General features: G+C 44.1%; 1 protein-coding gene across 1 annotated transcript; it reads right to left on the bottom strand.

Annotated features, from left to right (window-relative positions):
• Positions 1–689: 689 nt before the first annotated feature.
• map3k21 (mitogen-activated protein kinase kinase kinase 21) lies at positions 690–27,730 on the bottom strand. Its single transcript, XM_080482045.1, has 11 exons — positions 26,883–27,730; positions 11,965–12,145; positions 11,693–11,841; positions 11,408–11,583; positions 7,526–7,766; positions 5,214–5,336; positions 4,451–4,546; positions 3,726–3,876; positions 2,751–2,845; positions 1,848–2,672; positions 690–1,287 (listed from the first exon to the last, which is right to left on the bottom strand). The coding sequence occupies exons 1-11, from the start codon at positions 27,679–27,681 to the stop codon at positions 923–925; spliced, it is 3,201 nt and encodes a 1,066-aa protein (XP_080338171.1). The 5' UTR covers positions 27,682–27,730; the 3' UTR covers positions 690–922.

The following is a 27,730-nucleotide window of genomic DNA, read 5'->3' on the forward strand; positions in this document are numbered from 1 at the left end:
GAGAGTGCGTCGGAGGAAAACGCTCCCGGGCTGCAGATTAAACCAGTCAGCTCTCATCCAGGGGATTCCTTTTTGACAATTCTCCCATCATACATATTCAAGTGCCCCGCCCCTCCCCCGTGGCACTGAGCAGGGGACAGGAACAAAAAAAACAACAAATCTATAAATACTCTTAGAAAAATCCACAGGAGCAACACTTGACTTTGAAAAGAGAAGAACCCCCCCCCGGGCTGCTCGGTCAGAACCTCCAGTGTGTTTCGTCTCTCCAAACCTTCAGGGTGGAAAACAGAGTGTAACAAGCCGTACGCCAGCTTCTGACTTTTAAAAACAGCATATATGCAATAAAAAAAAAAAACAAACAACCGCCAACATTAGGCTGACAGTGGGTAAACAGTCGTATTTACAAACAAAGCATTGTACTTTTTTTTCAGCTTTTTTTTTTTTTTTAAACTCCTTCAACATTTTAAGGGTACAGGCATGATTTCTTTTTCAAGTCACAAAAAAAATAAAAAATCTAAAAGCGTGATCACACAGCTTTGAAACTGACATGGAATGTAAATGTCCTGCTGCTTGCTAAAGTACGCTGGAGTCTCTTCATATTAAATTACCTATAAAAATATATATATAAATAAAAAGGTGAGGGTAGTGTGGTTGAGGAAGCTGCAGCAGCGGTCAACGTTTAGCTGCACTGACAGAACGAGAAGGGGGGGGTGAGAGAGAGAGAGAGAGAGAGAGAGAGAGAGAGAGAGAGAGAGAGAGAGAGAGAGAGAGAGAGAGAGAGAGAGAGAGGCAGCTACACAGAGAGAGAGGCATCGGAAGAGGAGCTGCTGATTGGCTCCGGAATATGTGTGTGTGTGTGTGTGTGTGTGTGTGTGTGTGTGTGTGTGTGTGTGTGTGTGTGTGTGTGTGTGTGTGTCAGGCTCTAGGAGAGGAACTCCTTCTCCAGCTCGAAGACGGACGTCCGCCCCGGCGAGCTCTGGATGCGACACAGCGGCACGGTGCAGTCTCGTTTCTGGCCCTCGGTGTCCATGTCCAGCAGGGAGCAGCCCACGCCCACGTCTGACGACAGCACCATGTTCAGGCTCTGCGCCGCCTTTTCCCCGGAGTAGTGGCCCAGCGAGTAGCTCTTGTTGCGGCCCCGCAGCAGCGCCCAGGCGTGGGGTTTGGCCCGGAACGACACCGGCCGCGGTCTGGAGAAAGCCTCGCCGCCGGCGGGCTTTTCCGCCGCCCCGTTCCTCTCCTGCTTCTTCTGCGAGGCCGGCGGAGGCAGAGAGGGCGGCCCGTTGGCTGGAAACACACGGCCACATGTTACTGGGAGTCTGAAATGCTGCCGTGGCCACGGAGCACTTTTCACTTAGAACACCACAACTGTTGGGTTTTTTCCCATCAAAAGTCTCAGTAACATTAAAGTCAATGGATTTGACTCTTCCTCCACTTTAACACTCTTGTTACGCGGCACATGAGTCGTCCCTTCCATCATTACTGTTTTTTCTACTTCTAATAACAACATGTGGCTGTTTTCCCTGATTTGTCACCAGGCTGGCCTTTCTCAAATGTTAAAATCCTTCAGCTGTGAAGAACAAATAGAACATGTAAAATAAACACATAAAAAAGGTCAGACTCAGCAGGATTAGACACCTCGGCTGGATGTTCTTGACAAGCCCATTTTAAAACTGTTTATTTCTTTGTGTTATTTCTGAATGTACTGTTTGTCCATGAAACTAAATATATAAGTTCTTTAAACAGTTTTGTATATATTTTTTTCTGCTACGTGTCTCCAGGGTGGGATTTGTTCGCGGTGACTCAGTTTTAGAATCCCTCGGTGTTTTCGTGGTCGTGTGACTCACTGTTGTGGTTGATGGTGTATTTCTTCCTGCGGAGTCGTGGTCCCGTGTTGTGGTTGCTCTGCTCCGGCGGCGGGCTTTGTGTGTGCACCGGCGTCTGCGTTCTCGCTGGCGTGTCGAGTCTCTGCGGTCCGGCCTCGGTGGGCGCCGCCGTGCTGGGTCTCGGCGGCTCTGTGTGATGATCGGCGGCGGCGTTCTCGGCCTTCACGGGGCCGGCCTTTGACGCGTCGGGCTCGGACTGCAGGAGGCACTTGGTGGAGTGGCACTCCATGATGGCCGACATGGAAACCAGGTTGGCGGGCTGGGCGGGGGTGTAGTTCAGCGGCGCCTCGTCTTTGCGGGAGCGGCCGCCGGGCGGCGAGGTGCTGCGGCGGAAACGCGTCGCGCGCTGAAACAGGCCCTCCTTCTTCTTCTTCTCCTTCTCCTCCCTCGGGGGCTCGGGGTCTTCTCCGGAGTTCTTCAGCGCCTCCCTGAGGTCGTAGCCGAGCACGACGGAGGCCAGCAGCGAGCCGCAGCCGTACAGCACCGAGTCCGTCTTGCGGCGGGCCGACATCCGCTTCAGGCTGTTGGTGGGGGTGAGCTGCGGGGTGGTGGAGGTGGACGAGGTGGACGTGGTGGTGTAGGGGTCGTCCGGGGTGTCGGGCGGGCCGCCCTGACCTGCCGCCCCGCCGCCGGCCTCTCCCGGACCGGCGCCGGGGCTCTGGGGCTGCTGCTCGTCCCGCCACAGAGGTAGATCGATGTACACCTGGTTGGGGAACTTGAGCTGCTTTGGTTTGGAGCTGATGTCGGGACATTCCTGCGAGAACGCTTCGTCTTTCCCTGCTCCGGCTGACGACACAACGGAAGAGACAACTCAGTCACGGGTTTCACTTTTCACCCGTCGTGCTGCGCGGCTCTACGGCTCACCTTGTTCTGCGAACAGCGCCGCGAGCGGAACAGACTTCTGGGACTTGACCAGGCTGGTGGACCAGGGGTTACTGCCGTCCGACAGAGGACGCACTCTGGACAGAACACACAGGGACAAAGGAAACGGGCCGTTACTCCAATAAAACTATAAACCAGAGTCATTACTTATTGCTCTTAGCACACGTCCTCTAAATACCCCAAGCGAATCTGAATCCTGGACGCTCCACCTCCTTCAGGGAAACCTTTTAGCTGATGTGTGAAAAGGTGGAAAACGGATGTTTAATGAGCCGCTAGGCGATGGTCCGTAGAGGCTGACGTGAACCCGGCAACCGGCTCAGCTCATCGCACGTTGTCGTCCTGCAACTGTACTTTACAGCTTCGGTTCCTAAAACTGACTTCTGTTAAAACTTCTTTCCAACTTAACCCAGAGAAAAAGATGGAGGGGATTGTGTTTGGTCCTGAAGAAGAAGAGTTAAAGGATCATCTTGACTCGACGTCGCTCCGGACATTAAGTCAAGCAAACGACAAAGATTTCAAGAATTAAAGGATTTGTGACTCAAAGGGTCCACTTCTAAATCTTACTTCTTGTCTATAGTCTTTGAATGGTCTGCGTCCTAAATACATCTCAGATTAACTTGTAGAATATAAAACCTCCAGAATACTGAGGAAGAGGTGTACTAAATGTTCCCAGAGTCAGAAGAAACGAGGTGAAGCAGCTTTTAGTTCCTACTCTCTTCACCCGTGGGAAAAAAACCTTCCTGACACTCACTTCTTTTAAATCAGGACTCAAAACACTTTGATTTGCTCAATTCAATTATTTTATCACTTTTATTTAAATAAAACTTTTACTCTCCAGTGATTGCTTTGTTTTAATGGATTCCCATGTAAAGCAGCTTGCGTCTGAATGTTGCAATAGAAGAAAAGAGAATGTGTCCAGTTGTCCTCCATTAACCTCTGAGTGTAAACCCACTCTACCTCTCAGCGGCAGCCGGCCTCTCTTTGCTCTGCACTGAACTGGGGCCCCAGGTCCTCCCTTTCTTCTTGATTCCCTTCTTCACGTCGTCGAACTCCTCTGGCCTGAAGAGGGAGCTGCGGCCCCACGTACGGTTGCTCTCGTCTTGGGTGACTGAAACACACCCAGCACAGCGTGTTACTACGACTCCGCAGCAAGCCGCTTGTCAGAGGAGCCCCGGCCCTGACGGGGAATCTGGTGTCGACATGTTAGTTTGGATTATTGGAGAGATTGAGCCATCTGTCAAATCCCAACACTTATCTCACCCCCAACGATGCTTCTGTTTTCTTGTTCTCTCTGCTTAAAACTAAGAAAACAGAAATAAATGCTGCTCAGAGGAGGCCATCATTCAACATAAAGATGCAAGCGAAGGCAAGAGTCACCAAATCTGTCACAACAACAGACGAGGGCCAGGGAACATGTGGTCCTTCTCACTGCCGGTCAATTCATTTCAATTGAAAGGAAAAAAAAGATCAATTTAAGGCAATGAGAGCAGAAAGCTGGCCCACATCTGTGGTTCGATTTCTCATTTTAAGCAGCTCAGCTGATTTGTCCCGAGCAACAAACGAATCCGTACGTCAGAAAAGCCTTGGAATCACAGCCAGCTCTCGCCTTTGAGAGGCTGGTAGCCGCCAAACCCTTTTAGCCGTGACAGTTAGCCCAACGTCGCAGGCAGCGGCCGGCTTGCCTTTCCTCCTGAACCCTGAGTGGGCCGAGAGCTCGCTGGTCAGATCCACATCCTGCTGGTAAACATACAAACTGTCCCTCCGCACGGGGGACGTCACTGCGGAGGGAAACGTACAGGTTACCTCCAAACACAAGCATCATGAGGCACATACCAGTGTCTTATTGGCTGCGAGAAACAAATATGGAAACTGAATGATGAGTCAGTCATGAAATGTTGTGTAAACGTATGTCTGTATGCCTGCAATGGTCATTTATTTCTCGCACATCTGTGAATCAACAGACATAAAACTAATCTGAACTGCAAACTCTTGTTCAAATGTTTCCGGCTATATACCGTATACAACTGCACATCCACGGGTGAATTAGGTTTTGACCACTGGAACGAACACAAAACGTTGGTCTTGTGTATGTAGTCTTTGTAGGAAACCCCATTGTATATCAGTCACGTCTGCTGGGACGAACGCAGGCCGGAGCCTCGCTGCTCTCACCGTCTGAAAATGCCCCCCACCATAAATGCACAAGAGGAATTTGTTATTACACGAGCGTTGGTGCGCAACTAATATCTTTATCAAACTGTGCAAACAACGGGTGGCGCGCGAGTGGCCCTGGAGCTTTCGTTCACATGGCTCTTCATCGACACTTCCTATGAGACTGTCACTGGGGTGGTCAGCTGTGCTCTAATCATTTCACCGAGACTATTCCTCCGCTGACACTCGAGCTGACGGGAGCGGTGAAGAAACGACGGGGAGAAGAAGTGAGCTTACGCTGGATGGCTCGTAGCCGGGGGACGAGCGTGGGGCTGCTGGGGGGAGACGAGCTGGTGCTGTGGAGGCTCCGCCTCTTGTCCATAGACGGCGACGCCTGCACGGTGATCTTATGTTGAAAGTCTGAAGAGGAACGTAAAGAGAAAGACACATTTCAACACGAGGATAAATGACACACTGTGAAAATCCGGGAATTTTTAAAGTTGCGAACTTTACATGAAAAAAAACAAAAACGAGAATTAACGAGAATAAAACCAGAATTTCCTAAAGTGACGTTTGGCTCCTAATAGGGAATTTAAATATAGTTGCTTTTTTAGCACAATCCTGCCTCTTCCTGATTTCATGTAAGTACAGTTGAATACCTGAGCCATTCTTCAATCACAGTTTACTGCAGGACTACTGAGACCACGCCCCCGACACTGAGCCTGTGGACTACGCAGAGTGAAGCAAGTTTTGATGATATTACTGTATGTGGTCGTATATTTAACAACTTTGACATTTTACTAATGTCTAACTTACAAATATCTCATATACAGTTGAGGTCAAATTTATCAGCCCCTCTAGGAATCTTTTTTTTTCTCCAAATAAATCCCACGTGCTGTTAAACAGACCAATGAATTTTGAACACAGCTTTTCCAAACGTCCTGGCTTCATTTTGGAAGCTTCCATTAGTTTACTTTGCACACACAAATAAAATTACTACACAAAAAACAAAAACTACCCGTCACAAATATTACTCCTCTTAAGAACAGACCTTATTGAGGCAAAGCAGAGGCTCACAAACTGAGGCTTTTTGAACACAAATATATTTAAGGGTTTGAGCGGTCACTTGAGAGAGCATCATGAAAGCACGAGAAGGATAAACAAAGTTATCAGTGAGAAGTATCATCAAGAAATTCAAAGAGAGCTACGCGGTACAGAGCCAGTCTGGGAGAGGTAGGAAGTGAAAGATTTCAAAGACTATGGAAAGAAAACTAGTGAGAGATGTGTCCAGAGACTGTAGGACAACTGTCAAAACACCAACTATTAACTTAGCCAGGTCAGGAACTGTAGTGTCACTCGAGCCCGGCACAGGAATGAGCTGTGAAGAAAAGTCCACTTCTACAGAAGACAATCTAGAGAAGGAGTCTACATACTGGAGGCGTGTTCTTCGTTCAGATGAGACCAAACTAGAACCTTTTGGCCACAGAGACGTTGCTTATGTTTGGAGAAAGAAGGGAGAGGTGCAGCACCACCGTCTCCACAGTCAAACACGGTGGTGGGAGCATCATGCTCTAGGGATGCTTCAGTAGGTCTGGAACTGGGAATTGTGAAGAAGGAAGGAGATGTGAAGATGTTGAAAGAAAATCTCAGGCAGTCGGCTGCAAAACTGGGTCTGGGTGGTCGCTTTGTCTCCCAACACGACACAAAGCCGAAACATCCGTGGCTGCTGGTGAAGAACTGCCTCCACAAAACCAGAGTGGACGTTACCGACTGGCCTGACTGGAATCCCAGTGAAAACTGAAGACCAGGGTCCAGGCCAGAGGAGCCTCCAATCTGCAGGAGCTTGAAAGATTTGCCAAAGAAGAAGGGCTGGGTTCCCTCAGGAGACGTCTGTGTACTGCTATGAAGCAGAAAAACCAACTGACTACTGGCATCAGGGGGGCGAAGAATTTTGACCCTGGTATTTTTTGCAAAATAATTTTCTTTCCGTGTGCAAAGTAAACTAAAGGAAACGTCCAAAATAAAAGCTGGATTGTTTAGAAAAGTTGTGCTGAAAATCAAGTGATAGGTTTGACAGCGCTTACTGGAATTATTTGAATTTTTTTATTTTTTTATTTCATAAATCTGACCTCAACTGTAAAGGTAAGGAGTGTTGAACTGAATCGCTTTAACGATGCATCGCGATGCAGTCGGGAACAATTCTGCTTCCATGCAGTCTCATGGAAGTTTCCCCCATTGCAGCCCTACAACTACACTGATGTCTACTATGGATAAATTCCCTTTTGGAGCACAGATGATCAGATAGTTTAACTTAGATAAGATCTTAAAATCCATTTGAATAACAGAAAAATTAGTTAAAAATGGAGTCTGGATTAAACACAGTTGAACACTTCTTATTAGAGAGATAGTTTCCAGATCGTACTGTGACATTTACAAGCCCTACATTCTGAAAGATTAATTTATTTTTTTTAATCCAGTGGGTTGTTGCATGACTTTTTCAAATTTAAATTCACTATTAGGTTTAAGTGCAGGCGTGAATGTTTGCAAATATGTTCTCCCAAGAGATGGATGGACGAAGCTCCTCCCTGATGGGACACTTCCTGGCTCACCTGAGGGCAGGCTGATGCGGTTCCCGTCTTTCAGTTTGAGGCGCGACCGTTTGAATTTGCCTTTCCTCTTCTTCACGTTGGGCTTGTCCTTGTTGAGCTGGAAGATGAGGATGTTGAGCTCTCTCTCCAGCACGTTGATCTCCCGCTCGGCCAGCTGCTGCTCCCGGCGCTTCAGCAGCTCCTCCTGAGACTTCTGCTGCAGGGTGGCCCGGGTCAGCTCCTCTTCCCTGGAGCGCAGCTCCTGACAGGGAGTTCAGGGTCATGATGAGTATGATGGCCACACCGGGTATTTGAGAATGTTTTGAAAATATAAAACAGCCATTCACCATCATTTTCTCAGCAAATACAATGACCGTCACCCTTTGTAGGTCATTCCTTTAATCACTTGGAAACTTAACAATTTGATCCTAATGTGTTATTAATAGAAAAATACACAAATGAAAGGACATGAACACTAATGTAAAGCTGCATTTCAAACACAGGACGTTTCTCAGTACACTATTGGTCCGAATATTAGACGACCACATTTTTCCAAGGCTCATAAAAAAAAGAAGAAAAAAAAGGTTTGCAGACTAAATATTGTTGGAGGAAAAAAACTATATTCTTTAATACAGACGACTGAAACAGGTTGAATTGTGAACAAACCAACCTGTCAGAATATTGTTAACTTGCGAGTGTGAAAACCAGTGTGCAGGGGAATGTGTGAGTTCTCTTTAGGGACTTTCTGGGAAAGTCTGTTTCGTTTGGGGAAATGTGAACGCACACCGAACCCAGCTCCAGGTTTCTAGTCCCCTACAAACCACCGGTTTCAGTCCTCTTTCAAGTGGACTTTCGAGCGGGCAGGTTGAGGGTTGAGGGGACGTGACGTGGAGCGCAATGCATTTTGGGTGCACGAATCTGAAAAAAGACACGGGGGAAGAAAAAAAAAAGCGGGAGTCCCGTAACATTTGGCACGTGCACAGACGTGGAGTGGCGAGGAAAACTGAATGTCAACGCCCCCCGAACCAAATGAAAGTGGGAAAATTCTCGGCTCGCCCTCCTCCCAAGTGAAGCGTGTCCCGGACTATCCCATGTGAAAGGCCCCTGGTGTCTATAGAAACACACTCGCTCCATGAAGCTCTTTGCAGACTTTCCGTACCTTCAGCTGACTAGCAGCTCTGGTTACGTTCATTCTGTCTCTACGTTTCTTGGTCAGTCATCATTCCCTCTCCTAACTCTGTCTGGAAACCGCTTGGTGGACCATGGCATGATCTCCTCGGACTATTTTTCTGCTCCCTCTGGGATTAATAAACTATTTCCATTCTATTCCATCTTACGTTTCACTCCGGGTCACCATATGTTTCAGCATCTTGACAGTTATAAATCTCAGCTGCACTGATCGCTCTCAGATTAAAATTAGCCTCACAACTCCTCCTGCAGCTGAATCATTTGACCTACTTTAGGGCCTCCAGTCGCTGCGTTACCATAATCTGGACGTTAGGAATTTATCTTCTTTGACCACAAATATAAAACCACCTCACTTTTTCGGACAGTTATGATACTAACAACAATCACAGGAACTGTGTGTGACAACCAGAGTCTAAATTTAGTTTCGGGGTGACTTTTATACCCCTAAAAAAAAATAAAAATAAAAATAAAAAATCCCTGGTCGTGGAGTAGTTCTTTATTAAAGCACTGAATCTTTGGTGATGGAGCACATCTGAACTGATGACGACTCGCTGTATCTTATGTTAGCTGCGATATTTAAAAAACCTTTGTAGCAGTGTGTCAACCTGTTTTCCTTAATTCATCACAACTGTGCTTTGATCAAACGAAGGACAGGAACATTCCTGACATTCTTTCTTTGCCTTGCAACTTGAGCTGCTCTCCTCTCCAGTGTTGTCTCAATGAACCAGTTTACAATGCAATAAAGCTGCAATAAAGCACCAATAAAGCTCCTCAGCTCCATGCAATAGTGTTGGAAAGTGCAAACCAAACTGGAGTCTTATTTTTCCACTATTTATAAGATAAAAATGTTTATAAACGAGATGAATTTCATTTTTCATGACATGAAGAACTTTGCACATCCTCCCATCACATCCTCGACTGAGTGCTGCTGTCCAGACACAATAAGAGGTATTTATAATAAAACATGTCCTGTATATGACTTAGTGGACACAATGTTTATCATCAGCAGATATTAATGTGTTCGCGTTCATTCTCTGACGGCTAATAACCTCCAACTGTTAGTTTGGAAGAAGTGTGGAAGTTAGTGAATGTTAAGAAACGTAGGATATGGTCTCTTAAAATAGTAAATCTCATTAGATTAGACTTCATCAAACTGAAATATTTCACATTTCTCCAGCTGAGCAGATTCTGATCATTGTGTGCAATATGTCATTTTTTTCACTAAATTATCAAACTTTGACGGTTGAGTTCGGTGGGAGCAAAAAGAACAAAACGTCTGGTACTGAAATTGAACCTGCTCGATAAAGAAGGTGAAGCGTCATTTGTTTGAGCTCGTGTTCACAGGAACTCATTTATTACGAGAATTATATGCGTTTTGTTTCCTTTCCACAAATTCATATGAAAACATCACATAATGAGGAAAAGAGTTTTCTTTAAATTGCCTTTAACAATTCGTTTTACCACAGAAAAGGCCGAGAAGATCTAAAAAATATATAGTTATTTGTTTAAAAAGCAAAACGCCACATTGTAACGACTTGAAAGTCGACATAATAAGAGTTAATTGTTGCTGTTGTATTTAACAACTTTGCCCTGCAGCAAATCAAAGTCATTTATAATGAACAAACGAATAAATGACTCATTGTTGTGGCTAATAAAGCAGCTGTAAATACCATGAAATGTGCTGCATGCCTAAATGTTACCATTTCAATAATTAAATGATAAATAAATGAAACAAATATGATTTACGCGAATGGTACAGGTAGTAGTAATAATAAGTGATTGTATTGGATGGATTGGGGAGATTACTGCCTGCTGTTTCAGACTCGGTTACAAAGCTACGCAGTCAAGTCTCCTCCCATGGCTTAACCCTCTCTTCATTCCCAGATTTTGTCTTTAAATGCCTTCAGCTGAGAAACAATAATCCTTACTGGATGACTTCCATGAAGGCGCTTTATACTCAAACCCCCTTCGCCACCCACCTAGACACAAATTACTGTGAGATTCTCGCGGCAAATCTGGTAAAACAAGGGGGACATTTTCCAAAGACCTGTGGGAAAACATTAGCGAAACCTTAAAACAAAGTGTGTTTTAGTTACTTAACATCCTTTTATTATTAGGCAAACTGTATAAAATAAGGCGGTGGCACATATTATTAGTTGAGCATTTAAGAGTTTCATCTGGTTGATAGTAAATTATATAACACAACGTTTCAAAAGAAGACTTAAGAGCCGAAACTAAAACTAGAACAAAGCAGAATATTAAAATCCATAATAGGCCCCAAACTTTTTTTAATAAATCAATTCTTCTTGAACAACAACACCTGTGGAGGTTTGTGTTGTCAGTTTACCGTTTGCTGACCGAGCTCTGTGTGCTGATCCTGCTGTGTCTCTAAACACTAATTAACCCCCCCCACTGTAAGCCAGCAACGGTGGATTTACAGAGGAAGCAGATTAAGGTCTTAACAAGGGGGAAGCACGCTAAAGCACCTCAGCATTAATGAGTGGTTTTGTTAAACGTGTGATTATCTTCCCCACTGAAAGTAACCAATTAAATTTTTTTTTTTTTAGCCGTTAAAAGCCGTCCAGGGGGGGATGAATCACAGCTACACTCAGTGACTGAATAATCTTTCTGGCTCCCAAAATAACTGATGGAGAAAAAGGAAAGAAAAAAACAGAAAAAGGGTGTTTGGTTACTTATTAAATCCGTGTGGCCCACCTTCTCTTTGGTCCTGAGCTCATCAAACATCTCCTGGATCTCCACGCGCCAGTCGTCCTGCATGCTGTGGAAGGAGTCCTGCGGCATGGTGGCCATCACCGCCTCCTCGATGGCCGACAGCTGCTCCAGGATGCAGGAGAAGGAGGGGCGAACGTGGGGGTCCTGGTCCCAGCACTCTGGACATCACATTGACGGCACATTAACAAGTCTCGTTTGACCTGTGATGTCGTTTTCTCTCTTTCTTTTTTTACATACAGATACGTCTTTATTATGCGTGATGGTTACCTTCCATGAGCTTAGCAAAGGGTTCGGGGCAGGTCGAGGGTATTGGCAGAGTTAACTTATTGACGGCCACACCATAAGCAACAGCCAGGCCATCGATCCCGCGGTACGGCACTTCCCCCGTTAACAGCTCCCACAGCAAGACGCCATAACTGGTAAATAAACAAACAAAATACATTAATTCATCAATAAAATGATACAAGGTTATTTCACAAAGAAAAACAAAGAGACTTTTTGGATGAGAGATGTGCATGAGATGATTCATTCAGTCACACCTCCAGACGTCACTGCCTTTGGAGAAGAGAGATGACTTGATGACCTCGGGAGCCATCCAGGAGTAAGTCCCCGCCGCAGACATTTTTGTGGTTCTGTGCCACTCCCTGGCCAGGCCGAAATCCGTGATCTTCAACGTCTTCCTCCCGATGTCATCATTTTCAATCTTTTCAAGTAATAAAACTGAAAACAAAAACAACAAGAACAAAGCCAGAGAAGTGATGAATTAGAGTTGATCGAACGCAAAATAGAAACTAGAGACACGAGGTGTGATTGAGAGACGGGGAAAGTGGAAAGACGGGATCGGGATGAATGTGACAGACGTGAAGGAGGGAGGGAGTGAATGAATGAATGAATGAAAGACAAATACAAAGAGTGGGGGGGACGGGGAAGAGGACGAATGTGCAGGTGAGGCGATGATAGTTGATATTCAAGAGGGCCAACAGTGGTATGCAGGTCATTTATTACTGTAGAAACAGAAGGCTGACAGCGCCACAAAGCACCTGTCCTCGGGTCCTAAAACTGTTTAACACATTAAAGACGGCCGGAACCCTCCAAACCCTGCCGGTAATAGGACACCTGGCCTGAGAGCCCCACCATGGTGAGGCCACGGCCTGTCGAGGTGCAACCCCGGGACCCACTGAGCACAGCCACACTCTTTCATTTGGGAATTTAATCATAAACTGTCCACTAACTAATATATGATGAATGTACACAATGTGAACACAAGTACTTTCTGCATTGGACACGTTGTACTGAAACAGGATCACTTTTGCTTTTCAGGTGAAAGTGAATCTGATATTAAAGCCGCCTTGTTCACGGCGCGTACACATTCAAATACACACAGTTTGGAGAGAAAGCACACGAGTAAATAAACAACAAAGAATTCTATATTTGGTTGCTTTCATGTGTTTAAAACTATTGTTGCAGCAGATCTTTTTCATAAATTTGCACCAATCATAACCAGTGATTTTGTGACTCTTCAATCAACTGGTTGCGTTTGATTGGTTTGATTAAAAGTCTTGAAAAATATTCAGTAATGCAGCAATTTTACTGTTGCAAAAAGCAAATAAGAGAATGGAAAGCCGGAGAAAACATATTGCTAAAGCTAGAAAAAAGCAAAACCCCATATGAGCACAGAGCTCATCACTTACACTGTGTCAGCGTTTCAAAACTATGCTTTTTTTTTTTTAAATTATTATTAGTTCCATAGTATAAAATATCCTACCAAGAGACTTAAATCTGACCAAATGAAAGCTGTCATGTTGGTGAGTAACTGTTTATACCTTCATGTTTACCACAGGAGTTCCTCATGAAAAAAAACAAAACAAATCACAACAAAATGAAAAGCCTCTGTTGACCAAACCGTGTCAAAGAAGTTAAAAAAAAAGTATTTAGTGTGCACTGAACAGGTAAAAAAAAAAAAAAGCATTAAACTAGTAGGTTTTCACACACTTCATGCTGAAAGCCTGAACTGGGCGAGACGGAATCAACATGTGATGACTGAAGTCTTACAACATTTTTCTAACGTCCAATGTTTCTTTTCACCAGGCCCTCTGTCGGCGACACCAAGCGACAAATATTCATGTTATCTCTTCGATAGCAAGAGGCAGACTTTTCCATGAAGTGGCGCATCAACAGCCAAAATAGACCCTTTGATCCTTTCAACCCCTTGGTATTATTTTCCACATTTGTGTTTGTTACTACCAAGAGCTGCTCACATTACAAACTGTCCCATTTCATTATTTACACACAGACCTATCACTGCAGGTCAATCTGAGCGCCTCCTACCAGATGGAATAGTTTTTACAGCAGAGGGGTTAAAAGCTTACATTTTAAAAGAGCCTTCAGGTGGTTTAACAGAGGCGATTAAGTGTTGAGTTCACAAATCAAGAAATAAAACTCATTTTAACAGAAAAAGCCTTGGGGCTTTGTTGGCACACTAAACCCCATGACAATATTCCCATGGGAAGAAGTATGCAATTATAATGATACATAGTCCAAACCTTGAAAAACACAGTGAGGAGTGCGAGTTTCTGAAGCAACTGTATCACAATGTTCACTGGAAAGGTTTATCGAGTTTTAACTCGTGAGCAGCTTTCAACAAAGGCTTTGTGATGTTTATGTACACTGGGGTTGTTCGGTATACCGTTACTGTATTGGTATCACGGTACTGACGCCTTCAAAACGATACTATACTGGGCCCGGCCAGTACCGATATCTATTTTTTTTTTTATTTACGTGGCCGTGTAGCGTCACTGTGTTGTAAGTTGCATCGAGGAGAGTCGTTAGTCTCTCTGTGGGGGAAGCGGCGGCCGGCTGCTTCACTTTCTGACTTTCAATCACTTAAGATTTTGTAGACGTGGGAGCGTGGCGAATGGCCGGGGATCCCTCGAGGAGCACCATCGTTGACGGAGGGTGCGCGCCGGATATTGACAGCTCTTTACGCTTCATACTCGACCTTATTTACCAATAACATTCCTGGACACAACTTCAAAATAAAAGTCAAAACAACATATTTTCAAAACAATCTTCTCCCAGCCGAGCTTGTACTTATATACCGGATGCGCATGCGTAAATGACATGGCGTTTGCGTCCATGTGAGAGTGCGCATGCGTAACTGACAAACGACCCGTGAAAACTCCGTAAAAAGAAATCGAGTGCATCACTAACGGAGCAGCAAAGGGCAAGAGTCTGGCAAAAGAGAGAAATAAAAGAGAGAGAGAAGGGAAACAATGGCTGCTGCTACAGCCACAAGGCTGCAACTGTGTTCTATTTTTATTTGGAAAAGTATCGAAAGTACCGAAATACATGGTATCGGTATCAATACCAAAATGTTGGTATGGTTACAACACTATTGTGCACCTGTTAAAAGGTGTTTGCACTGTGTGTGTGCAGTATTATCAATCGGTGACCTTGGACTTACTCTTCCACATCAGTACGAAACGAAGACGTGCCAAGACACACACAGACGGTTGCAACATTTCCTGCAGTCCTGCACAAAGATTCACCTGAATCACACTTCACCCCCATTTCAAAATCCAAATAAATAGCAAACACGTCAAACTTTGACCAGATTTGTTGAAAGATGTAGAACTGCAGGACAGATTGTGTGGCGAGTGGGAGGTCTTTCTAGAAACTAAGGATGCGTGCCACCAATAAACCAGGAAAAGATTCACCTCAGCACAAATGACTGGCAACAACTGCTCCTTCAGCAACGTGCTGTGGAAGCCCGCTGCTCCGAGCATGTATAGCATATTGTTCTCTACACACGTCTGTGTGGTTCCATTACAAAAACAAACAAGAGCTCCTACGATTGGCCCAACATGAAAACAACCTAATTGAACATTTCTGCTGTTATCTTGAAACGTTGTCATGTAAACAGGACCTTACTTCTTTATTTAATTCGTGCAAAGCCCTATACTAGTAGGGGCTACATCGCTGTCAGACTACAGTCCCCTTTTCCATTGAAGGGCTTGAGTAAACTGCAGTTTTAATACAGTTCAGTTCTAAATAAAGACATATCTCCTCACCATTCCAGGACGGAAATCTAAACAAGGCAACACACAGCCACATTTAATCCATAGATTTATAAATCAACTTGCACCAAATAACAGCTGGTGCTACCAGAGGTGCTGGATCACTACTCTCAGGCTAGTTTGACCTAGTTTATCTGACCCTGCTTGGTCTGAGGAAATAGTGCAGCTCACCACACCGATGCCCGTGCAAAACATGCCTCCATTTAACTTTGCTGAAGCTCACGGCTTCATGGAATATGTTGGAACTGTTTACAGTTTGGACGTCCCATACATTTGTCTGCCCCTGGAATTTCCTCACCAGGGAAAACTTTGCACATCTTTTTCCAACACATCATCTTTACTTTGTCATCTTGCTAGTGAAGACGTTAAACAACGATAATCAAACACCACCTTGCAATGTTAAGGTGCAGTGATGATGTTCTGTTGGTCCCGATTCTTTTGTGTTCCTCGAACGCACCGTTAGAATGAGTTGGCATGTGATTGGCTGAGAGTGGAGAAGGGGGGCGGGCAGCGGAGTTAGCAGTGTGCGAACAGACGGCTAACAGCAGCTGCAGCCCTCCAGTGTGTCTCCATGGCAACACACGCTGATCTCCTTTGGTGACTTGAGGTGACTTTCATGGAACATTTTTTCGCAGTTTTTTTTAATTTAATAAAAAACGGTTAGCCATTGGCATCCCAAAATCTAATTAATTGGTCATGATGACAAATCATCCCTGAAGATTTTATGCAATTCAAGTGAAAAGTTTTTGCAAAAACTTGGTAAAATACATACATTCATATATACAAACCAATAAATAATACACACAGACAAAAACACAACTTTCCCCCCCAACTATTGATGGCCAAGATAAAAAGGATATGTATATACAGTGAAATACTCGTAGAATATTGGCTCAACCTGGCCGAAATACTACTGAAAGAAAGGTCAGTCATTGAATGAAATCATGGCTTTATGTCAGAATGCATTTCTCTGGAGCCACGTTTCCAATTTTGTGTACTTAAATACATATACTGTATGTTGTTGCTTTCACAACGCTTAGTGAACATGTTTGATTATTTTGAACAAAACTCGGCATGGTCACATTATTCCACGCTGTTTATACTGTGTCTGTACATCTGCATGTATTTTGAACATCATGCTTTGAGACTTTTATCAGCGTGGTAACTTTAGGATGGCAGAAGAACAAGTACATGACAGGGATGCAAAATAATCACCAGTCAATGTGCCTCGAACTACAACAACAGTCAAAATCCAATACAGTTGGATTACCTCACTGTAATAGAAATATCCATATGTCTAGGAATTCTTCTAGTGGTTTGAATTGATTGGCTATAAAACGTTATCTGATCTACACGAAGTCACAAGTATAAAGTGCTCAACTTAATGCCACACAAACACTCTTATATTTCATGTCTTTATTAAACACTAAACACACACGTGGTGCTGGTGGAAAAACAAAACACAAAAAAGTGAATCAATGAATTGATTAAACCCGCAGCTGTAACTTCAGATGATCGATGTAGGTGCTAATCAGATCTGCACAATGCTGAGGAGGAATTGTGGACAATTCTTTGTTACAGAAAAGCTTCAGCGCAATCATTGAGCTGCTCCTGCAGCATATCCGTTGGACTCCGTTGGATTGGTCACTCCAAACTGCATACTTTTTGTCTTTGAATTCTGTTGTAGATCATCCTTTAGAAAGCCCTGGTTCAGTCAATAATAGCAGGCTGTGTAAGCACCAAGAGTAGCGCAGATGATCTTGCATCTACAAATACTACCAAAACATAATGCTCTGTAGAAATGACTTAATCACAGTTAGAATATGTAGCCTTGTGTGTTCTTCTCAAACAACTCAATTAGGCCCCGTTTACTCGACAACGAATAAGAGTGTATCTGCAAAAATGTCTTCACTTTTGGGGGGTCCGTTTACACGGCACCAGTGTGCGGATGCACTGTATCCGCAAAGTTTTTAATCCGGCTCCCAAGATGGAAATATTCTTTCAAGGCCGCTATTCCTTCCTGCAGAGACCGCTGGAGGCTACAGAGCCTGTTACTGGGCATGTGCATCTCTCCCCCTCCCTCCTGCTCATCCAGACACACGTCTGTGTAGTTTCATTACAAAATCAAGCAACAGCGCCCTCCAGTGGCCCGGCATAGTAACTACATCACTGTCTCTGTGTCCGCTGCTGCAGTGTTCAACGGATTAGGTGTTGTCACGTGAAACGTTGTCGTGTAAACAGGGCCTTAGTTTCAAATAAAGTTTTGCATATGAAAGCCTCATGAAGAGAGAGATAGCAACCTGTTCCCATGGTTTATTCAAGTCTTTAACTGTTACTTTATTGCTTTGCTATTAATTTTTACAGGGAGACCACCTCTGTGAAAAGAGCCACAGCACTACATGATGACCTTGTAACAGCAACTCCAGTATTTTTTTCTAGACCGTCTGTCTCAGTGATCCTGTTCTTACAAGGCATGATTCACATCAGTAGTTGTTGGGGTTTTTTGGGCAGCAAAGTCAACACGTTTGAGAGATTTATAAAGATTTATAAAGCCAAAGTGGTTCTTCAATGTGGTCAAACTACTGACACCAATTATCTTTGTCCAGTCGTCATGGAGATGGAGAAAAGATTTTACTTATATAGTGTTTTTCCACCATGTGAGCAGTCGACAAAGCACTTTACACTGTTCCCGTAATCACATTCACACACACACATCCAGACAAACTCCCACACTCATACACCAATGGAGGCGGCCGCCATGAAAGGCGCTCAATCCATCCATTTGTAGCAATTTGTGGTTCAGTGTCTTGTTCAAGGACAGTTCAGCATGTGGACAGGGGGCGATGAGGAATCGAACCGGAAACCTTCTGACGAAAGCCATAGTTGCCCAAAATGTCTAATGGATATGTTATATAACATTAAATAGTATTGTTGTGTATGTATGTACATTCAGGTTAAGTACATTGTGTTTGCAAATTTAATCGATTTACGCGTGTAGAGATACAGACAAGGCCAAACTCTCCATGTCGTCCTTTGTGACAACTAGTCGCCGGTCACAGGTTCACTGTGACAGAAAATAGGCTGCTATGGTTTCTTTTTTTCACCCATAAACTAAAAATATAAAGGTGGAACCGCCTCTCTTCTCAGTACTTCCACTTTTACCAAGTTAATAAAGGAAATAAATAAGCTAAATAAGGAATTCTTGTCCAATTCTCTCCCAATTCTTTCATTAAACAATACATGCATGGTTACACAGGGTGGTAATTTAGAATTTTATCAGCCACCCACAAGTATTTCCAAAGAGCCTCAAACAATTTCAAGTAGCACTTAAAACTGTGGTAAGACTCTTGTGGGTCTCCAATAATAACAGGGCTATTGGTGCCATTACTCGCCTCGGGGACACAGGGGATCCTCTACCCATTCTCTAACAATAGGAATTCCATTACAAACAGGTTTCACTGGACCAATGATATACTTCGACTTCCTGTTGTCAAGTCTTCTCTCAGTGATTCCATAGATTCCTCCTAGCAGGCTCTGTGGGTTCATAATGACTTACGATGGGTTAGTTACACAACCCAAATGAACAGCAGTTTTGGGATAAACCCGTCGGTTGATTGGCCTATAGAGTGTCATGCCAAATACCTTCTTTGTAGCTCTACAATACTTCAGTGTCAGCCCTCTAGAAATCCCAGATAAAAGACCTTGTTCCTGACTACATGACTCCGTGCTGACGTTATGTTAGGGAAAAGCAACTTTAAAACACAGTCAGCCATTTTGTTTAGCAACACCCATCGCAATCAATATCAACACCATCATTCAACGAGTACGTTCATCTGAACAGACAAAGACCATCGTGAGACAGGTTAGTTTTACCCTACTGATGATGTGTTGTTGCAATAGTAATGCTGTTCAAAAGCAAAAACACACCATGGTGCCCGGGTGTGATTCTGGACTGATTGGATGAAAGAATAAAGCAGTGAAGCTAAGCGGCATCACTTTATGATCCTTTGTCAGAATATACTGTTCTTCACAAGCAAAAACATCCCGTTTAAGTGAACACATCGATCTATACATTTTCCATCACTGCTTTATCCAGAGTGGGGTTGTCAAGGGTCTGAAATACCAATCAACACAGGACTAAGGACAGAACGCCAGTCTGTCACAGGGTTGACCACAAGACAGACATTCAACCACACTTTCATACCTCCAGTGGATTTTAAGAAAAAAAAATCACAAGCAAGCCCTTTGATAGTGGAAGCAAGGAGTCCCAGGAGAAAATCCACTTAGTCATAGAGAGAACATGCAAACTCTAGGCCTGAAGGTGCAAACAAACACATTCACACATGTCCTTGCTTAAATAAATTCATCAGGATCAACCATTTCTACAGAAAAACCAAGTTACAGTCCTCAAAAAATGTTTAAGGAACTTAAACCACAACCAAACAAGGACATAAATATCCTCAGAATAAACTAAGGAAAAAGTTTATCTATCTTTTAGTGTTTAGTTTTCAAAGAAGCAATTTATTTACAGAATTCAGTGAGTGTGGAGGAAGAGGCTACACAAAGAGGCAACATGGCTCGTTCCTCACTGACCGGAGTCCCACGAACTCCGACACCTGCAGAAAGCTTCAAAGTCCACTTCCACTGACCTCCTCACCCTATTTGGGTTTCTAAGCTTAATCTCTGCGGGATCAAAGAAGCTCTAGGAAGCCTTGTAATATAACCATGATTGACAGGTGATTTTCTACATTATGAAACTCATCTTGTTGAGACTTTAATTATCTATGTCTCCACTGAAACATTCACTCATGGACGATGAAGAATAATTACATTCAAAGAGAAGGAAAAAAATAATCCGATTGATTTCTACGAAGAGTCGTCCTAAAAAGTCAAGGTTCAGGTCAAATTCCACCCCGTACCCGGACTACTTTATAGCCAATAGGCATAGAGGTTCATTTTGATAAGGTTCTCAAAACATAGTGAAATAAACCAAGCTTATATATTACGGTGCATCTCAGGTAGGACATGATGAGAGTACATTTTAAGAACTGCATGTTCACGTCCTTCTCACGTCAGTACAAACAGCCCAAGGTTAGAACAAACGCATTAAAACTGGATTTATGGAACTTGGACGTAAATTGATTTCTGGCATCTTGCAGAAAAACAGTATTCTTCATAAACATGACAACACAAGACGTTTCTGATTTACTAACTAAACTCTATGAAGTAAATCATCAGATTAATAACGTTGCATCCTTACACCATGTGCACTTCCCCCAAAACCTGTCATGTCTCACAAGGTTACAACTCAGATCTTTGACTGTTTTGCCCATTTCTGCAGCTTCTCCTTTTGTCTATATTTTCTTACTCTTCTGAAAAGAAAATGTTTTGAAGTAGACAACAGCTCAGCGCAATTGGAGATGGATATGCCTCCAAGGCAGACCCCACCCTCAGTCCAGCCCCCATTTAATTCCCCTTCCCAACTGTGAATCTCAAGGCAGACCCATCTTTCACGGAGGGAACGGTGGGAAGATCAGAAGCAGAGCTGCTGCCTTCAAAGCAGGTCCCACGCTTCTTCTCATTGCCTCAAACCCCTCGAGGTAAAAAAAAAAAAAAAAAGGGGGGGGGGGGGGGGGGGGTTGGTTAAAAAAAAAAAAAAAAAGATCTAAACCACTACTTCAGTGTGAAATGAAGACAAAAACTACTTTGTTACCTTGCACTAGCCTGTTTTCATATTTTAGTTAATAAAACACGTGTGGCGTGTCCTCAATACACGAGCACCACTTGCTTCTATAATTTGAATATAGGTCTAATAAATGCAGCATAGACATGACAGATAAAGCCAATGCATTTAGAACTAACATTGGTGCACGACCACAGACATTTATCAATGAATCCCTCCAGAAAGACAATCACAGTGCAGCCTCCAAACTTGACAGGGCAGTATTTTCCTAACTGTGCCAACTGACTAAGCATGAGCCTAAGAGTGTTTCCTGCTGGACATTCAGCGACTGCTCCGTCTCTGCGGCTTGAAATGAGAGTGCCCCCAGGCATTCTGGTTGATGGGAAAAGGATCAGGGCTAATGGTTGGCTAAATCCATCTATCATGGTCACATCTCTCTGGGCCACTTGCTCTTTGTCTGCCCTCTTCCTCTACCAGCTCAGGTCTGTGAAAGCTTGAATTAACCCATAAATAGGGTAATTAAAACATATCAAGTGTTAAAAGGTGTACAGCTCTTGTTTTTTTTTGTTTTTTTCCCCCCAGTATTAGCATTGATCGGCGTGCTGGTGCGCTGCGGAGGGAGGAATGGAGGGGATTGGTTGATTTGGAAGGCAGCTCTTCTCAGCTGTGGGCCCTTTTCCTTTTCACCCAGCCCTGCAACAATAGGTGCAGTCAGGGAGAGGTCATAAAAAACACAGTGAAAGCATCTCAACTCCTCCTCTCTCCCCTCTGCCCATTCTCTCCACAGAGAAAAGACAGGCAGTAACTGTCTGTGTGTCACCAGGGGTAATTGTGGGAAACCAGAGAAAAGTTGCCCTGCAACACCTAGTCAAGCTTTGGTAACTTTTCCTCTTGGATTTTGCTCCAAAAGTGGGAGCAAGACAACAGAAAATTAGTGGGATTTACTTGAGTGGCACTTTTGGGCTACTTGAACGGTTGTTTCTGGTATCGCTTGTTGTGACCCAGTAATGAAAAACTGGGGTTACAAAGGAAGTTTTTTTTTTTTTTCTCCCTTTGCTGTGCGGTTTTTGCATAAGCAGGGCGGCTTCAAAGAAGGTGACAAAGTCTGTTTAGGGTTTTCATACCAAGCAACCAATTGTCTGGAGACTGAATAGACATTAGGAGTGCAAGCATATACATTCACAAGAACTTTGCTGTAGCTTTTATATATTTTGTCAATTCTCTCAGAGTTTTTTTTGGACTTCAAAATGCTTTGATTTCAGTAAGTGGAGTCTTGTGTTTTAATTGTGGGGAAAAAAACTAAACTGTATAGAATTGTGAGATTAAAAAGTTTTTTATTTCCAACTACATTAGGATCTAAGTTGTAAAAGACAAAACTCTGTTGCTTGCAACAAAATACAATCTGGTGGATCTAAATCAATAAGTTAAGCACTTAAATTAGTCAACAATTATCTGCTATGGCCTCAAGTGGTCACAGAAATTCCTTCTGTTGTGTAAAAGCTACTCTTAACACTGAATTCGACACACCCTTTGCACATCTTACCACATATGCACCAATTTCAGTGTGTCCACAGAAAAGTAAATCCTTCCTGTGCCTGTGTAATGTTTGTCTAGTCTTCACAGACCCACGGGCCGGTGGGCGAGTGGAGGCTGAAGACAGAAATGGGAAGAGGGAGGGCAACACAGAGGCGGCGTGATGAAGTGCAACAATAGGCTAAGATTGATGGGCCAATGCTGGTGCACACTCCAAACGGAACTCCATCAGCTTCAGTGGCGTTCAGGCGCACATTCCTCGCATACTGTCGCTCGCACCGCGACGTGAAACTCCAAAGTTAATGTGGGTTATGTGTGTTGGCTTGGAGCCAGGTTTCACTGTGATTTCTCGCTCTCATCTGCTGCTGAATGTATTCTGGGTTAAGGGAAAAAAAAACTACAACAACTAACATTTAAAACAATGTTGTATTGTGGAAAGACGTAAAGACCAGTGACTAAAGTAACAAATACAATTCTGCAAAGCCAGCAAAAGTCAATTAAAAACAATAAATCTATGAGGGGAAAAACAATCTTATCCCATGCTGGCAGGTTTGGGAAGTTTTGAATTCATTACATTTGCCACAAAACAAATAAGGCTTATATTACTGTTATATGTTATTATTGTGAGACATAAGCGTTACTGTTTCTGACATGGAGCCTAAGACTTATCTCCCGACATAAATAAATCACTACATTAGTACATTAGGCCAATAGTGTTTGAATGAGGATATAAATACATGGCCACACAAGGCTGCATTTAGCCAAATACTACTTGCCATCAAGTTAAATTCTTTGATCGCTCCAAGAAGGTGTCTTGAAAAAAAAAAAAAATTGCCGGCTTTAATTCTGAAAGCTGTGTTGACCAGAAAGCTGACATAAAAATAAGCGGCGAGTGGGAAGCAGAACAGAACAAGGAAAAGAAGGAGGAAAATAACGAAGTAAGAAGGGAAACCCCCTCAGTTTGTGGCAATAAAAGAGTACCGCTGCTCTCTGGGAGATTAAATATGAACGGAACAAAACAAAACGAGGGCTTTGAGACCCTCCGAGTCCTAGCCATTCTTCTGGCCGCAGTAGCCTAGCAACCGCTGCTTGACCAGTCCATTGTGTAAACGTATGTTAAGCTTTTATCCCTCATTAGCAACATTCCTCCCTGCAGGCTGGGATTTTACAGATTAGGTTGAAAAACACAAAAGAGATTGGACAAATCTTACTGACTTCCAACATATTACTTTACAGGCTAATCATTGATCAAATAGCTGTATGTTTGTCTGTGTGGAGCATGTGTACACTGGGGGTTGATGAATGACAGGCAGAGTAGGTGAGGCAAGTCGGGGAAAGTTTTGTTGTGCTGCACCTAACGCGCACCTGTCTAGATTTCATCTAAATGAAATGTACCGCACAGGATCAATATGGCAGAAGGAGAGAAGCAACGCAGCCACGCCGCCAGACATTTTTCTCATTAAATATTAAAATGTGACAGATTGCTGATTAACAGACGCTTATTCCAATGTATCCAATATCCTCTCTACCCCCTGTGAAGATAACTCTCACTCCCTTTATCCCTCTGGACTGGCCAGTGAGCGTACCATGCCAAGGCAAACAGACAACAGGCCCACCACACTAGCAGATGCAACAACTTTTTCTAAGCTGCATTATTCTAGGTTGGGTTTTTTTTTACTGGCTAAACAGCCCGACACACCACGGGGCACCGTTTGTGTGTAGGACAGTCTTTTGTGAACTCACTGCCCCGCTCGAAGCAAACACATACACTTTTTCATTCTCTCTCGATAACGCTGTGTATCGCCTACAGATGTTCAGACTTCTGACCCAGAGACTGTTGACCACAGTAACAACACCTTTCTTTATCCGATTTTGTAATTGCTATTAAGCGCCACGATCTAGAACTAGATGTTTTTCACCAGGCTAACTATCTCGCAGTAGGATTTTAAGTTGAGTAAATAAACTTGAGGATGGCCTCTCACGATTTTTTATTAATTGTTGTATAATTCTTCACTTTAAGCTCATGCCACCTGTAGGTCACATCGAGGTGGCAGGATAAACAACACTGGCTTGTGTTCGCAGCATGATGCCTGGTTTTTTGTATGTTCTCCAAACATCCGATTTGGTGAAACTGTCTAAACAGTAGCAATGTCCTTTCACTCCACCTGCCATATAATTAACAAATCATCTTGAATTAGACAATTACTGAGGAAAGTCTCTTTAGTACTGTTCATGGCATTACATTAATGTTTGTCGGTTCTATTAATGTCAAATTGATTTTAGTTCAGGGGCCACACACAGCCCAATTTAACTCTATGTGGGCCAAGACCAATAACATTTCAGCATAATAAGTCTTAAAATACATTTTTAAACTACTCCAAATGTTCCCTTTGTTCAGTGCAAAGAGCTAGAATCACATTTTGAACTAGACAGTTTTGGGGGTTTTTTTTTACTCCTGGTGTCAAATATAGTAAAAACACGTTCAACTATGTTGCTTTGGCTTGCATATTTTTAAAAATGCCATTCATCAGTTTGGCTTTAATGCTAATGCTCGTTCTCTAGCAATAATACAACTATGATAGCTGGTATGTCTGCTACACTTACTTTAACTGCATGATTCCTGGAGAATAAATCTGAAAAAGCCCTTACTGTTGGGTTTCTTTGGAATTTTACACTTTGCATTATCATAAAATGGACACTCTTGCTGTATGGTTGGCATCCCTGTGTTGAACAATGCATCTTGTAATGTACTATAATTAGTACAAGGTCTTGATGCACAGTTGGAAATTGGTTGTGAGGATTGGAGGGACATTTTGCAAAGTTTATTCATGCTTAAAAACATTTACGTGCATGAATATACTTGATGTCAATGTTCAGATTTTAGTCCGTCGGCAGATGACCCTTCACATCTGTGCAACACAATCCTGTAAAATCCACCCCTAACCCAGTAATCATGGAGAGTCTGGTCTGCGTACACTTCACATGTTTGTCCCTACCTTCACACATTGACTCTCACAGCTGGAGCTAAACAGACATCAGAACGCGAGAGCTGCTCCCCACATGGCCCCGGGTCGATAAGAGTCCCCATCCACAAAGGGGGAGAAATAGTGTTTGGAGTCATGTTACACACATAAACACACCTGAGTTGCAGTGAGTTGACTGTGTCAGAGGGTCTGTGACTCAGTCCCTTTTTTTTTTCTTCTTCATCGAGTGTTGGCCATTCATTATTCAGTCCTGGGAAACTAAAGTTTGCTGGCCTGTTGTCAATTACCAGTCCATGGAGGAATTGGCACGGTTGCCCTCCTGGTCTGCACTAAGTTCAGCTTCATGAGGTTGTTCTGATAGAGACACTTAAAATAAGAACTACATATACTCAAACCTCTTTGTCTAATTTATTCACCCAGCCGTGAATTCCTACAGAAATTGACAAACTAAGCAGGTATTCCCTGCTAAATAAGTTATCATCTCTGCAATACAGAAAGCCATTAGCTAAACAGTTATTACTTATTATTATACCCGAATAAGCGCCATCTCTGAGGTATGTGGCTGTGGTTGGTCAAGCACATGGCCTGACCATGTGGACCGAGTGTGTCTCCCTATGTGCTTGGTAAATCACTGACTTTATTTGAACAACATTTCAGCTTTTGCTGGCGAGGGGGCTGGGAAGGTGTGTGAGTGTCTGTGTGTGTTAAAGGATAAAGGGGAGGTGAGTGAAGAGGGAGCAGCCCAGCTGAGCAAACTCTTGACTTTATTTCACATCCTCTCGATGATATCCCCCACCACAACCACTTCATACAACTGTTGTTTTTAACAGAGCATTGCTCTACCAGAAATACTGGATTATAAGCTTTTTGTGCTGTAATCACACTGTTGGGCTTTCCTAATACCCCACAAGTATGAGATAAACATTCCCCTATGTCCCAGGTTATTATGGGAATAATAAACAATCATTATCTGTAATACAGGTTGTTATATGGGAAGTTACAAAACTGAATGGAGAAACTATCTGGGGTGAAGGACCTATGATGTGAAGGTGGCTGTAAGTTTTAGTTGAGACTAATGCTTGACTAAGTAAAGGATGCATGCATGTGCAACAGGTGCACGCGCCTCCGTGGGCAATCTTAAAGCTGCCCATGTTTAAAACACACACATAATCTTTGCTTACTGTTGCTAGACTTCAGGTCACGGTGGATCAGGGGTACCACGGCCTCCTCGTGCAGATAGTGCATCCCGCGTGCGATCTGCACGGCCCAGTTGACCAGGATGTGTGGAGGGATGCGCCTTCCGGTCAGCACCCGGTTCAGTGTCCCGCCTCGGGCGTACTCCATGACCAGGCACAGGTTGGGCTCCTCCAAACACACCCCTTCCAGCTTGATGATGTTGGGATGCTGCAGCATGGAGAAGAGCTTCGCCTCTTGCTTCACGCCGCCGGCGGTGGCCGTTATGTCCTCGTCGGGGTCCTGCCGAGCCGCCTTCACCGCGACCTCCTGGTCCTTCCACGTGCCCCGGTAGACTTTACCGAACCCCCCCACGCCGATGATCTCCTCCAGCACCAGTTCACTGAAGGGGATCTGGACGGGCGAGCTGGGGACTCGCTCCCGCACCCCCGCAGCCCCGCCGGCCGCGGGGAGACGGTAGATGGCGGGCTGGTAGGTGACATAGTTGGAAGGAAAGATCCCGACCCGGTGGTTGATTTTACCCGTCCACCAGCCCTCGTCCCCGGAGATGGCGGCGTCTTTCGAGAGCACCTCCACCACATCGCCGCGTCTCAGGCTGAGTTCGTCCTCGCCGCTGGCCTCGTAGTCGTACGCGGCCGTCCACAAGGACCGGGTCGGACACAGCGGGGCGGAGTGAGCCCACGCACGTACCGTGGGGGACTCCGTCCAGGCGTGCCCCAGGGTCCCGGTCCCGCCGCCGCTCGGCCGCCCTTCACCGTTTGGGAAAGCGGCCTGCGAGACATCCATTTCTCGGTGGCCGTGGCGGCACCATAGGGTGCGGAGCTTTCAGGACAAA

This window comes from Lipophrys pholis (assembly GCF_963383615.2).
Source record: "Lipophrys pholis genome assembly, chromosome: 15".
NCBI classification, from domain to species: Eukaryota; Metazoa; Chordata; class Actinopteri; order Blenniiformes; family Blenniidae; genus Lipophrys; species Lipophrys pholis.